We start from the raw sequence: 11940 nt of genomic DNA on the forward strand, positions 1-11940 counted from the left end.
CACTCTATATTAACTAACTGGAATTTAAATAAAAACTTAATAAATAAATTGAACAACACATTTCTTTTTAAAAAATTTTATTTTAGAGAAAGCATGAGCTTTTACTTTTATTAATTGGCACAGAACATATGATACTCTGTCTTCATAAAAATTGAATTCTGTTCCTTGACAGTTCTGTTCTTTAAGAACCTGGATGATCCCTCGTATAGCTACGTAGTTGTCAATTCTGCAGGAAGACTCCCTGAAACTTGATAGCTTAGCCCTCAGTCTCAATTACCTTTACTATTTATATTCATAATTAAATTATTTGTCTATAGGATGTACTGGACTTGGTTTGAAGATCTAAGAGAGACTGAAAGACAATGATTTCCAGTGACATAATTTGGGGGATTTTCTTTATCTTTCAAACTTGTATTGGTTTCATGGGGAATTCTTTGTTATTTACATTATATATGTACACATGTTTAATTTTTCCTCATAAGAAGAAGCCTGTAGATATGATTCTTGCCCACTTAACTTTGGCTAATGCTCTGACGCTCATATTCAGAGGGATTCCAAATATAATTACATCTTTTGGAATTAGAGTGGAGATGGGCGATACTGGATGTAAAACAGTGCTCTATATTCAGAGAGTTACCCGGAGCATTTCTCTGTGCACAACCGCCCTCCAGAGTACATTTCAGGCAGTGACTATTACTCCAAGTAGTCATAAATGGGCCTGGCTCAAATACAAAATCCCTGCATTCCTTCAACCCTCCTTACTTTTCTTCTGGATGATCAACATGGCCATCTATTCTGTGGTCCTTTTACGAACTGTGGCCAACAGGAATATCACCGATGATAGACTTGGGTATCAGATTGCTTATTGTAAAAGCAGTGCACATGATGGCCAGATATCATCAATATTTCTAAGTACGGTATTCCTTCGAGATTTGTCCTTTCTCTCTCTGATGACATGTAGTAGCATCTACATGGTGAATATCCTTTACAGACATCACAGAGCAGCTCAGAATGTTCGCAGTACCATCCAGTCTTCACGCTCTCCTGAAAACAAGGCTACTCACGTCATTCTCATACTGGTGAGCTGCTTTGTTTTCTTTTACTGGACCAACACCTTTCTTACTGTTTATTTAGTTTATACAAGTAAGAAAAAGGAGCAACTGGAGAAATTTAATAACTTTTTTTCATCATGTTACCCAACTATCTGTTCTTTCTTTCTAATTAAAAATGAAAATAGAATAAATTTCATGAAACCCCCAAAAAGATTTTTCTCTTCTTAAAGAAAATTCATTGATCATAGAACACTCTTTAGCATTCTTCTGCACCACAGGAGTCATTTGTATGAATATAGATTAACATGCTTATCGATGACATGAGTTACATTTATCGTCCCCATTGAACTGAGTTAACAATCCAAAGAACTGTAATTAAATTATTGTTTTCAAATGTTTACAAATTATTGTTTAAAATGTTTAAAAAACATTTTAAAGATTAAATGTAAGGTTTAGATTATGATACCATGTATATAAGTTTTAAACTTTATAAAATAGCAACAGGTATGTAATGTAGAATGTTTTATAATATTGGAAACATTATCATACAATTATAGAAATCAATAAACCTACAAAAGGGTAGTGGTTACTTTTTTTGTGTAAGGTAACCTTAGCTCTAAGCAAAGTGATGAAATGTGTGTGCTTATTAAATTGTGCTCTATACTTTGTGTGTCAGAAATATGTCATATTTAATTTTAAAAGTAGAATTATTAATATTCTCATATAAATTCAGAAATGTGTTCAAATTTGCAATAATTTTTTACCTACATTTAAGATGAAGAAGAAACACTAAGAAATATACAAGATCTCAAAACACCAGAAATATTATTGTCCTGAGAACTGTTGAACATATAGATGACTTGAGGTTTGAATTGAAGAGTGAAAGAAGAAGGGGGCAGGGGCACCTGGGTGACTCAGTTGGTGAAGCATCTGCCTTCGGCTCAGGACATGAACGCAGGGTCCTGGGACTGAGCCCTGCATGGAAAGCCTGTGTGCTCAGTGGAAAGCCTGCTTCTCCCTCTCCCTCTGCCTCCCACTCTGTCCACTTGTGCTCCCTGTTTCAAGTAAACAAATAAAATCTTAAAAAAAAAAAAGAAAGAAGGGGGCAAAAAGGCCAACACCCAAGAACTAGGTATCTCCCACACCAGAGAAAGTAAGGCAGCTTGTCACAATTACAGCTTATTACAAAGGGCTGCATGCTCAGCTTATGGCGTAGTAGGATAATGCAGGTCAGATGGTTCTGGTATGTAAGGAAATAAGGTATAGATTCAGGTTTGGGCTTAGGGTCAAAGTCTGGGGTTAGGGGTTTGGGGTCGGGGTCAGGGTCAGAGTTAAGTTTAAACATAACTGGCTCTCTTCCTCTCCTCCATCTGCCTGGGCCCCCAGGGTGGACAGGACTTGCCCAGGGTCACATGTGAGTCCAGACTTGAGCTGAAGCATTGGTTTTCTGCCCTTTGGTCCTCTAATAGAGGCTCTAATAGAAGAATGAAGTGTTTACCTGGTCACTTACTGTTTCAAATCCAACCCAACCCCAGTCAAGGCTTGTGGAGGGTGTCAGAGGTTATGTATTGTTCTTTCCACTGCCCCACCTGGGAAGAGTGCTCCTGGCCCCATTCTGCCCGGGCGGCTCCAGGGACCAGCACAGCCCTGACCGGTGAGGGCACTCGGGGGACACGCATGGATTCATACAGGACTGTGTGCACGGGCCCAGCCGGCCCCATGTGCACCCTTCTCGCAGGCTGGTGTGGCCTTCCTGGCACCCTTCACTTGGATGCACCGCAGTTTGCTTATGGGTTCATGTACTGAAGGACATCCTGATCTCTTTAAGGTTTTAGCTACGATGAATAGAGCTACCGCGCATACTCGCATGCTAGTTTTTGCGTGGAAACAGTTTTTTCAAAACAATTGTCTAAATACTATAAGTATGAATGTTGGGCCCTCAGGAGAGATTTATTTAGCCTTGGAAAAAACTGCTAAACTGTCTTCCAAAGCAACCGTATGCACATCCCCAGCATGAAGGAGCATTCCTGTCATATACAACCCTCCAGCAACTGGGATCCTTTTTTTTGGACTTTAGCATCTCTAAATGGTGTGTAGCACTATCTCGCTGCTGTTCTCATTGGTAACTTCCTAATGATAGAGGATGTAGACCATATTTTTTCAGGCTTGTTTTGGTTTGTTAACACAGTATAACATAGTTTCAGTGTACCACATAGTGATTCAACCATTGGCTACAATGCCTGGTACTCGTCACAGGTGCCCTCCGTCATCCCCATCCCATTTCCCTATCCACCCCCCCCATTCCTCTGGTATTTATTACTTTATTCTGTATGGTTAAATGTGTTTCTTGGTTTGCTTCTCTCATCTCCCCCCGCCCCCCGCCCCTTTGCAGTTTGATTGGTTTCTTAAAATCCACACGTGAACGCAATCGTATGGTATTTGTCTTTCTCTGACTGACTTAGTTCATTTAGCATCAGTCCTTTCCGGTTCTCCCACATCGTTGTCAATGGCTTCATTCCATCCCTTCTGATGACCGAGTGACGTCGCAGTGACTGTATTTCCCCCATCGTCTGTGCCCACTCATCTGTCGGTGGACGCCTGGGCCCGGTCCGCTGTTCGGCTGCTGTTGATGACGCTGCTGCAGACACTGGGCTGCACGTCCCCCTTAGGATCTGTACTTCTGTATCCTCAGGGCAAGTACCTTGCTGCGCAATTCCAGGATCGTAGGGTCGCTCTACTTTTAACTTCTTGAGGTCCCTCCGCACCGTTCTCCACAGTGGCCGCACCTGTTCGCATTCCCACCAGGAGTGCAAGGGGGCTCCCCCTTCTCCCCAGCCTCACCAACACCTGTTGTTTCTCGTGTTGTGAATTTTAGCCATTCTGACGGCTGTCAGGTGACATCTCATTGTGGTTTGGGTCTGCATTTCCCTGGTGATGGGTGATGCTGAGTGACTTTCCGTGTGTCTGGTGGCCATCTGGATGTCCTGTCAGAGACAATGTCCATTCATGTTTTCTGCCCATTTTCGGTTGGTAATTTGTGTTTAGGATGCTGAGATTTATATTTGCTTTATCTATTTTGGACACTAACTCTTTATCGGATGCGTCGTTTACAAATATCTCCTCTCATTTTGTACGTTGCCTTTTCACTACGGTTGTTTCCTCCACTGTGCAGAACCTTTTCAACTTGATGAAGTCCCAATAGTTTATTTTTGCTTTTGTTTCCCTCGCCTCAGAGGCGTGTCTTGAAAGAAGATCCAATGGCCCATGTCCAAGACATTGCTGCCTATCTTTTCTTCTTTTTATGGTTTTAGGTCTCACATTTAGGTCCCTAATCCATTTTGAATTTATTTTTTACATACATGGTGTAAGAAAGTGGTCCTGTTTCATTCTTCTGCACGTGACTGCCTAGTTTTCCCAACACCGTTTGTTGAAGAGACTTTTTGCTGTTGGATATTCTTTCCTGCTTTGTTGAAGATTAATTGATCATAGAGTTACAGGTGTGTGTCTTGTTCCGGTTTTCCATTCTATTCTATTGATCTAAGGCTCTCTTTCTTGTGCCCGCACCATACTCTTTGGATCGCTAGAGCTCGGTGATATAACTTGAAATCTGGAACCCCAGCTTTGGTTTTTTTTTTTTTTTTTTTTTGGTTTTGTTTCAACACTGCTTTGGCTATTTTCAATCTTCCGTGGTTTGTTTTTGTTTTGTTAAAGATTTTATTTATTTATTCATGAGAATACACAGAGAAGGGACAGAGAGAGAGAGAGAGAGAGAGAGAGAGAGAGGGAGAGAGAGAGAGAGAGGGGCAGAGATCCAGGGCAGCCCATCTTCCGTGGTTCTATACAAATTTTAGGATCATTTGTTCCAGTTCTGTGAAAAATACCATTGCTATGTTGATGGGGATCACATTAAATGTATAGATTGCTTTGAGCATAATTTGAGAAGAATGGATATTAACTCTTCTTTAGATATCCGGTAGAATTGCCCCGGGAAGGCCATCTGGTCCTGGACTTTGTTTCTTGGGAGATTTTTGGTTGCTGATTCAATTTCTTTGCTGGTTATCTGTCTGTTCCAGTTTCTTATTTCTTCCTTTTTCATTTCTGCTATGTTATCCAATTCTAGGAATTGATCTATTTCTTCCAGGTTCTAAGTTGTTGGCATATAATTTTTCATAATGTTCTCTTATAATCGTTGGTATTTCTGTGGTGTTTGTTGTTATTTCTCTTCTCATTTGTGATTTTATTTGGGTCCTCTTTCCTTTTTTTAAAAAAGATTGTATTTATTTTTTCATGAAAGACACAGAGAGAGGAAGAGACACATGCAGAGAGAAAATCAGGCTCCATGTGGGGAGCCTGATGTGGGACTCAATCCCCTAGGACCCCGGGATCCTGACTGGAGCCAAAGCAATTGCTCAACCACCGAGGCACCCAGGTGCCTTGCTGATTCAATTCCTTTGCTAGTTATGGGTCTGTTCACATTTTCTATTTCTTCCTATTTCAGTTTTGCTCGTTTGCACATTTCTAGGGATTTGTCCATTTCTTCCAGGTCTCCCAGTTTGTTAGCATATAATCTTTCATAGTATTCCCTTATAATTGTCTTATTTTTCTGGTGTTGATTGTGATCTCTCCTCTCTCATTTGTGATTTTATTTAGAGAAGGTCCCTTCTCTTTTCTTGTTGATGAGGCTGGCTAGGGCTTGATCCATTTTATTAAGTATTTGAAGAACCGGCTCTTAGTTTCGCTATTCCATTCTACTGTTTTGTTGTTTCTGTATTGTCTATTTCTGCTCTCATCTTTATTATTTCCCTTCTGCTGCAGGCTTTAGGCTTTGTTGCTGTCCTTTTTCAGCTCAAAGTACAATGAAATAAACAAAAGTAATATGTAAGGTATATACATAAAAACTAAAATCAAGCAATTAATAAAAAAGAATTGAAGAAAAGAAATGAAAATAAAGCAAGCCCAAAGTACAGAGGAAGCTCGACCCCGCTCTCCTTCCGGAGCTGGAGCTCTGCGGCCTCTGCGGTACCTCAATCTGGCAGCAGCCAGAGGTCCAGTCGGGGTCTGGAGGCGGGGCCGCCGCACTGACTTCAGGTGCGCACCTGCCTCGGGGACGATGCACCTGCGGATCAGAGGCAGGGTCTGGCCTCCCGCGGGCAGCGCCATGCTACTCCTCGAGCCTCGGCGCTGATGTCAGGTGCGCAGCTGCCTCGGGGGCGATGCACCTGCCTCCGGAGCAATGCACCTGCGGGTCAGAGGCGGGGTCTGCCTCCCACGGGCAGTGCTGTACTGCCCCCGAGCCTGAGAGCGGGATGTGGGTGGGGGCGCCAAGTCCCCTGAGCCGGGGGCTGAGCATCCGCGCCCCGGTCTGCAGGGGCCTCCACAGAGGAGCCCCCGGGCCCCGGGCCTCCACCGTTTCTACAAACCCTGTATTAACCCTGCCTGTCTGAGTTTTGTTTTTTTGTTTTTTTTCTTTTTATCTCAGACAAGTGACTGAGTTTCACACCTCCAAGTTTTAGGGGCTGCCCTGGGGGAGACCTGTGCTCCTCCCGCCTAGGAGGGTCTCCTCCGACTTCTGGCCTTTGCTAGCCCAGCCCAGGGATTCGGCCCCGTGACCGCACAGGGGTTTGCAATTTGTGGCCACACAGGGCAGACAGCTGGCCCTAGTCCCGCGGCCCTCGGCCGGGGTCCCCGCTCCTGGGCCTGGGAACCGTTGGCGCCACCGTCCTTGGGACCCCGGGGACCCTGAGCCCACCCTGTCGCTCCAGGGGCCGCCCCCCACTTCGCCTCCCGAGCACCGTCGAGGCCGGCGTGTCCCCCCCTCTAGCAGACTTCTGGAAGTTCTGACTTTGTGCTCTGCTGCTTCTAATAGTGTGCGTAGACCCGTCAGCTGGCTCCCTGCCCCTGTGGGATCCGGGGCTGTGTCTCCCCCAGACCGACTGACTGATTTTCTTTTTAAGATTTTATTTTTCTGTCATCTCTACACCCACATGGGGCTTGAACTCTCCGCCCCAAGAACAAGAGTCGCGTGTTCTTACCAACCACCCCAACCACCCCGAGAGCGGCCAGGCTCCCTTTGATTGATTGACAGGTAGTAACTGAAGCCGACGTGCTGCCTGTGTCGTGTCAGGGCAGAAACTGAGCCCCGGCGTCGAGGTGCGGTGGAGTCATTGGGACCTTGGTCGATGTTAAAGAAAGCGGAGCCTCCCCGGGAGCCCCGGGAGCCCAGGGAGCGGGGCCCACACACGTGACAAGTTGGCCGTTTCCTTGACCAGGAGTCATTGGGCTGGCTGCCGATTTATTTGAGTTGCTATTCGACGGCGAAGGTCGTTCTAGGATGGGGACACAGCGAGAACGTTCTGGGTTCTTGCGGGTTCGGAGGTAGCTAAAGCTCCCCCGTCGTGGACTCGATGTCCCAGCTGGGTGCAGAGATAGGCGAGCCAGCAAAGAGATGAGAAACATGGCCCTGGGGTGCCTGGCCGGCCTGGTCGGGGGACCTTGATGTCAGGACTGTGAGCTGGAACTCCGTGTTGGGTGTAGAGAGGACATAAACGTAAAACCTTTAACAAATAATAAATGGATGAACTAAGACAGCGTGACGTGGAAGGGGAGTGCTCGCTTCAGGACAAACCTCAGAGCGGCCCATGTCTAGCCTGCGACCTGTTCTTGATGGCCCCGCTCGCTCTCCCGGGCCCAGATGACGGGGTCCCCCACGAGGGACGGTCCCGCCCGAGTGGGAGTGGGCCTCCTTCCCCGTAAGGCCCGTGCCTCCCCTCGTTCTGCAGGACAGAAGAGCCGGGAAGGCACGAGCTCGGGGGGATCAGCATAAACCTCGGCGATGGTCCTTCCCGATCCCGGGAGCCAGAGCTCGGCCTCCTTTTGGGACCCGACGTCCTAAAGAAGCCCGTGTGGTCAGTGGCTCGGATGCAGGGCGGAGGCCGACGGAGAATCAGGAAGAGCAAAATGGGGCGGGGGGGAACCAGAAGCTGAAGGAGAGGGGGACAGCTGTCAGCATCGGGAGCCTTCGCGGGGACCCGGCGTCCTTTCCCAGGAGGGGCCCCCCTCTGTAGGGTGCTTCCCGCCGCCCCGCGCTCCCCGTGGGCACCCGCAGGCGCATCCCCGGGCCTCCAGCGCCTCTGCAGCCGTGGTCTGGAGCGTCCTCCGTGTGTCCTACCGGGGACCCCAGCGTCACGTCTGTAACCGTCCGGCTGCTGTCTGACAACAGTCGGGGGATTCCGACGTTTGTTGGGTTTGGGGTGTGTGCCTGTCTGTCGCCGTGCCGCGATCTGATCCTCGGGCCGCGTCGTCCTGACGCCGAAACGGTTGAAGAAGCACCATCATTTCTGGTGCTGGCGCTGGGCGGCTAGCTGGGTTCTCCCGGCCGACCCGGGCCCCCTCGTGCCGTCCCGTGCCGTCCCGTGCCGTCCCGTCCCGCCAGGGGGTCAGCTGAGCTGGAAGGTCCGGCTCGGCCACATTCCCGTGGGTGGCAGCGGGTCCCCGCCGAGCGCCGGCCGCTTCTCTTCTCCCCGATGCCTCTCCAGCGGGGAGCCAGACCTCGGGGCCGCCCTGGGGGGAGCTCCTGAGGGGCCGGCTGCCCGTGGGGGGAGCCCTGGGGCTGCCTGTGTGTGTGTGTGTGTGTGGGAGTCGGGGTGGGGACGGGGCCGGGGTCCCTCGGTCCCCTGCGCTGCCTGCCCCCAGGCCGAGCCCCGCGCTCACCCAGCCCCTACTCTCCAGGGCGTGCAGGGTGCCCTCCACACTCTGGTGCGAGGGATCCAGCAGCACCGGGTGTGCACGCTGAGCCCGCCCGGTGAGGGTGGCCCAGGTGTGAGAGCTGCAAGGGCCTGCTGTCCTGACGTCCGCTCCGGGGCCACGCTGACCGCCCCGCGGGCCCTCTGTGCCCCAGGCGCACAGGCCCGGGGCGGGGAGGGGAGGAAGCGCCCCGGAGCCCGGGCAGCCCAGGCCCCCTGGACAGAGGGGGCACAGACCTCCCAGGGCGCTTAGCACAGACCCTGGTGACCTGAGGCTCCCCGGCTGTCACTCTGTCCCAGGCCCGTCCTGGCCGCGGGCGCAGGCTGAGTCGCAGTAGAGTCTGCGGGGTCCTGACCCTGGCGTCTGGCCGCCCCGGGAAGGCACGTGGGGACGTCAGCCGTGTGTGCCTGGCGGCGCCCCCGCAGGGGCTGGTCGGGGCCTTGGCGGCGCCCCCTCCTCCTCTCTGGGGGTGTCTCCGCACCCCGTGCACAGAGCTCCGGGAGACGCAGAAACGAGCCGGCCGTGCCCTCTCACACAACAACACTTTATTGAACTTGCAACAGCAAACAGGGGCTCAGAGCCGAGGGTGCGCGCCTTCCCCTGGGAGACCTTCCTGTCCTTAGAGGAAAGCGGGAATCCCACAGGGGTGCGGGTGCTGGAGTCCCCCGCCTGGGAGCCTGTGCGGACTCGACTCCGGGTGGGGGCGCGTGTCCTGAGGTCGGGGCGGTGAGAGGCGGTTCTGGGGGCGGCAGGGCTGACGTGGACCTGCGGCCCATGGGCTCCTGCGCTGGGTCCCCGCAGGGCAGCTGGACCCCGGCCTCGGGCCCCCTGGGGCCGGGTGACTGACTGCTGGAGCCCCAGGGCGTGGAGGAGCCTGCCTCCTGGTGTGGGTGTGGGTGTGGGTGAGGGTGGGGGTGTGGGTGGGGGTGTGGGTGGGGCCCACGGGCCTGCCCCCGCTGCCCTGCCCTGGGGTGTCCCGGGATCCCCAGGGCTGCCCTAGGTCAGCGACCTGGGCCTGTGGGGCACGCCCAGGGCCCAGGAGGCCACATCCTGCTGTGAGAGGGCTCGCTCGGCCCGGGGCCAGAACGCAGGCCTGGCCAGGGCCCCGGGGCGCTGGATCCCATTAGCGCTGGGCCTGGGGCAGGCGCTCGAGTCGCCCCTGCCCCCACAGAGCCCGGGGCCAGGCCAGCCCAGGTCCCTCTGGGTCAGGGGCTGGTGTCCCGTGCGGGCGGTGCCGCCCTCCGGGAGGCACAGCGAGACGAGGCAGGGCACGGTGACGGCGGGCCGGAGCCTCCGGGCCCCCGCCCTCACCGCCACGCTCTGCCCCCGAGGCCCGCGAGCATCGAGCTGCCCCGTGGACGCGGGGGGCAGAGGGTCCCGGGCCTGTGCGGGGCCTCGGGGCAGCGGGCTCAGCGCCGCCCTGGCTCTGCCCTGGCTGTGCCCGTCACTGCCCAGCGAGGGGCACGAGCTGCAGTGGCCGCGGGGCAGGAAGGGTGTCCTGGGCCCGACAGCGTCATCCCTAGGGGGCTGGGGGGACCGCGTGATGGGAGTCCCGGGGGTGCTCCAGGGCCCGGTCCGTCGCGGGGCCTCTGGGGTGGCCCAGGCAGGTGCCAAATGGAAGGAGACCCCGTTTTCTGTCTTGAAGCCCGCCGTGTCCCGGGGCCGCCTGCCTGCACCGCCTTGTTGCCCCGGGAGGGTGGGGAGGGAGTTCCACCGCCGGGGCTGGGGGGCAAGTTGGACGATGGCCTGGCCGGGAGGGGGTCCGGGCGGCTCAGGCCGGGCGGCTGGGCCCGGGGAGGCCGGCTCCTCCACCCTGCGCGGTGGCTCAGAGGCCAGAGAAGGGAGGAGAGGCCCGGGCGCCGGGGACACTGGCTCCAGGCCCAGGGGCCTCGTGGGGAACTCCTCAGGTCCCGCTGGAAAGAGGCCGACGGGGTCAGCGTCTCCAGCAGGCTGTGTGTCCCCCGCTGGGGGCCCCGGGGGTCCTCACGGCTCCCGCGTGACCCCCCCCCCCGGCCTGACCCTGTGCTCAGCCCCCCACACTGCTGCCCGGGCCCTGCAGTGGGTACCCGCCCGCCCAGCCCTGGCCTGGGGTCCCCGAGGCTGGAGCAGAAGAGGAGAGCCCCAGAGATGAGGACGGGGGCCCCGGGGGCTCTGTCCCCTGTGGGCGGCCCCAGCAGGCCGAGTCGGGAGGGGCCGGGGCCCTGAGCCCACCTGGCGGGGGCAGGTCGCACCGCATCCTGCGGAGCTGGGTCATGGAGGCCCGAAGGTGTCTCAGCACGGCCTCGTCCTCCAGGGCCCAGGGCTGGGCCAGAGAGTCCTGGAGGAACTCCCGGAGCCCTTCCAGGGGCAGCTTCAGGAGGCGCTCTGGGCGGTGGGCGAGAGTCAGACCCAGAGGGCCCCGCCCTGGGGCCCCCGGGGCCCCCAGGCCAGCGGCTGGGGTCCCGCTGTGCCCAGGAGCGCCGCGGGCAGTGCGCTGGCCGGGGTGGCCCCTGCCCGCTGCTCCACTCGGGGAGCCCCGCTGCACCCGCCTGCCCCGCCGTCCCCCCGCCCCAGGTCTGGGTGCTGCTCAGAGCCCAGGGTCACCGCCCCTGCCCCCCGCCCCCGGCACACCTGGGCTCCCGGGGGCTCACTTACTCCTGTGCACCTTGAGGATGGTATAGGCCATGGCCGTGAGCACCCTCTCCCCATCCAACACGTAGGCATCCCACAGCTTCAGGGTGAGCGAGAAGGGGGTCTAGGGGGACGGCGGGGTGGGAGGAGCGGCCTGAGCAGGGCCCCTGGGGGGCTCGGCTGGGGCTAGGCTAGGCCTGCCATCTGGCCCCCGGCTGCCTGCGACGAGGCCCCGCAGCGCCCCCCCCCCGCCCCCCGCCCCCCGCCTCCCCGTCCGTGCCCTCCTCCCAGGGAGATCAGGGACTCCCGGCCGCTCCGGGTTCCGTCCCCGGCCAGCACCTCCCGCACCCCTGGGGGCACAGACTCTGCCCGCACTTGACGACAGACACCACGCCTCGAGAGGACCCCAGGCTGGCCGCCCGATGGGCCGAGGGCCCGTCCACACCCCGGGCTGACCCGGCCTCCCCCGGGGGAGCTGAGGCAGAGACGGGCCGCCCCCCGGGACCTCGTCCAGGGACCCTCTGGGCTTCTCCAG

The 11940-nt window shown here is 55.2% G+C and overlaps 1 protein-coding gene across 1 annotated transcript; it reads left to right on the top strand.

The window, feature by feature from the left end:
• Window positions 1-293: 293 nt before the first annotated feature.
• Window positions 294-1413, top strand: LOC140598479 (vomeronasal type-1 receptor 1-like). Its single transcript, XM_072755129.1, has one exon. The coding sequence runs from the start codon at window positions 363-365 to the stop codon at window positions 1278-1280; it is 918 nt and encodes a 305-aa protein (XP_072611230.1). The 5' UTR covers window positions 294-362; the 3' UTR covers window positions 1281-1413.
• Window positions 1414-11940: the final 10527 nt, after the last annotated feature.

The sequence above is a fragment of the Vulpes vulpes genome, chromosome 4 (genome assembly GCF_048418805.1).
Source record: "Vulpes vulpes isolate BD-2025 chromosome 4, VulVul3, whole genome shotgun sequence".
In the NCBI taxonomy this organism is placed as follows: domain Eukaryota; kingdom Metazoa; phylum Chordata; class Mammalia; order Carnivora; family Canidae; genus Vulpes; species Vulpes vulpes.

Bases quoted from the DNA above. Each gene is read 5' to 3' on its own strand.
- LOC140598479 (XM_072755129.1), top strand. From the start codon at position 363: ATGATTTCCAGTGACATAATTTGGGGGATTTTCTTTATCTTTCAAACT.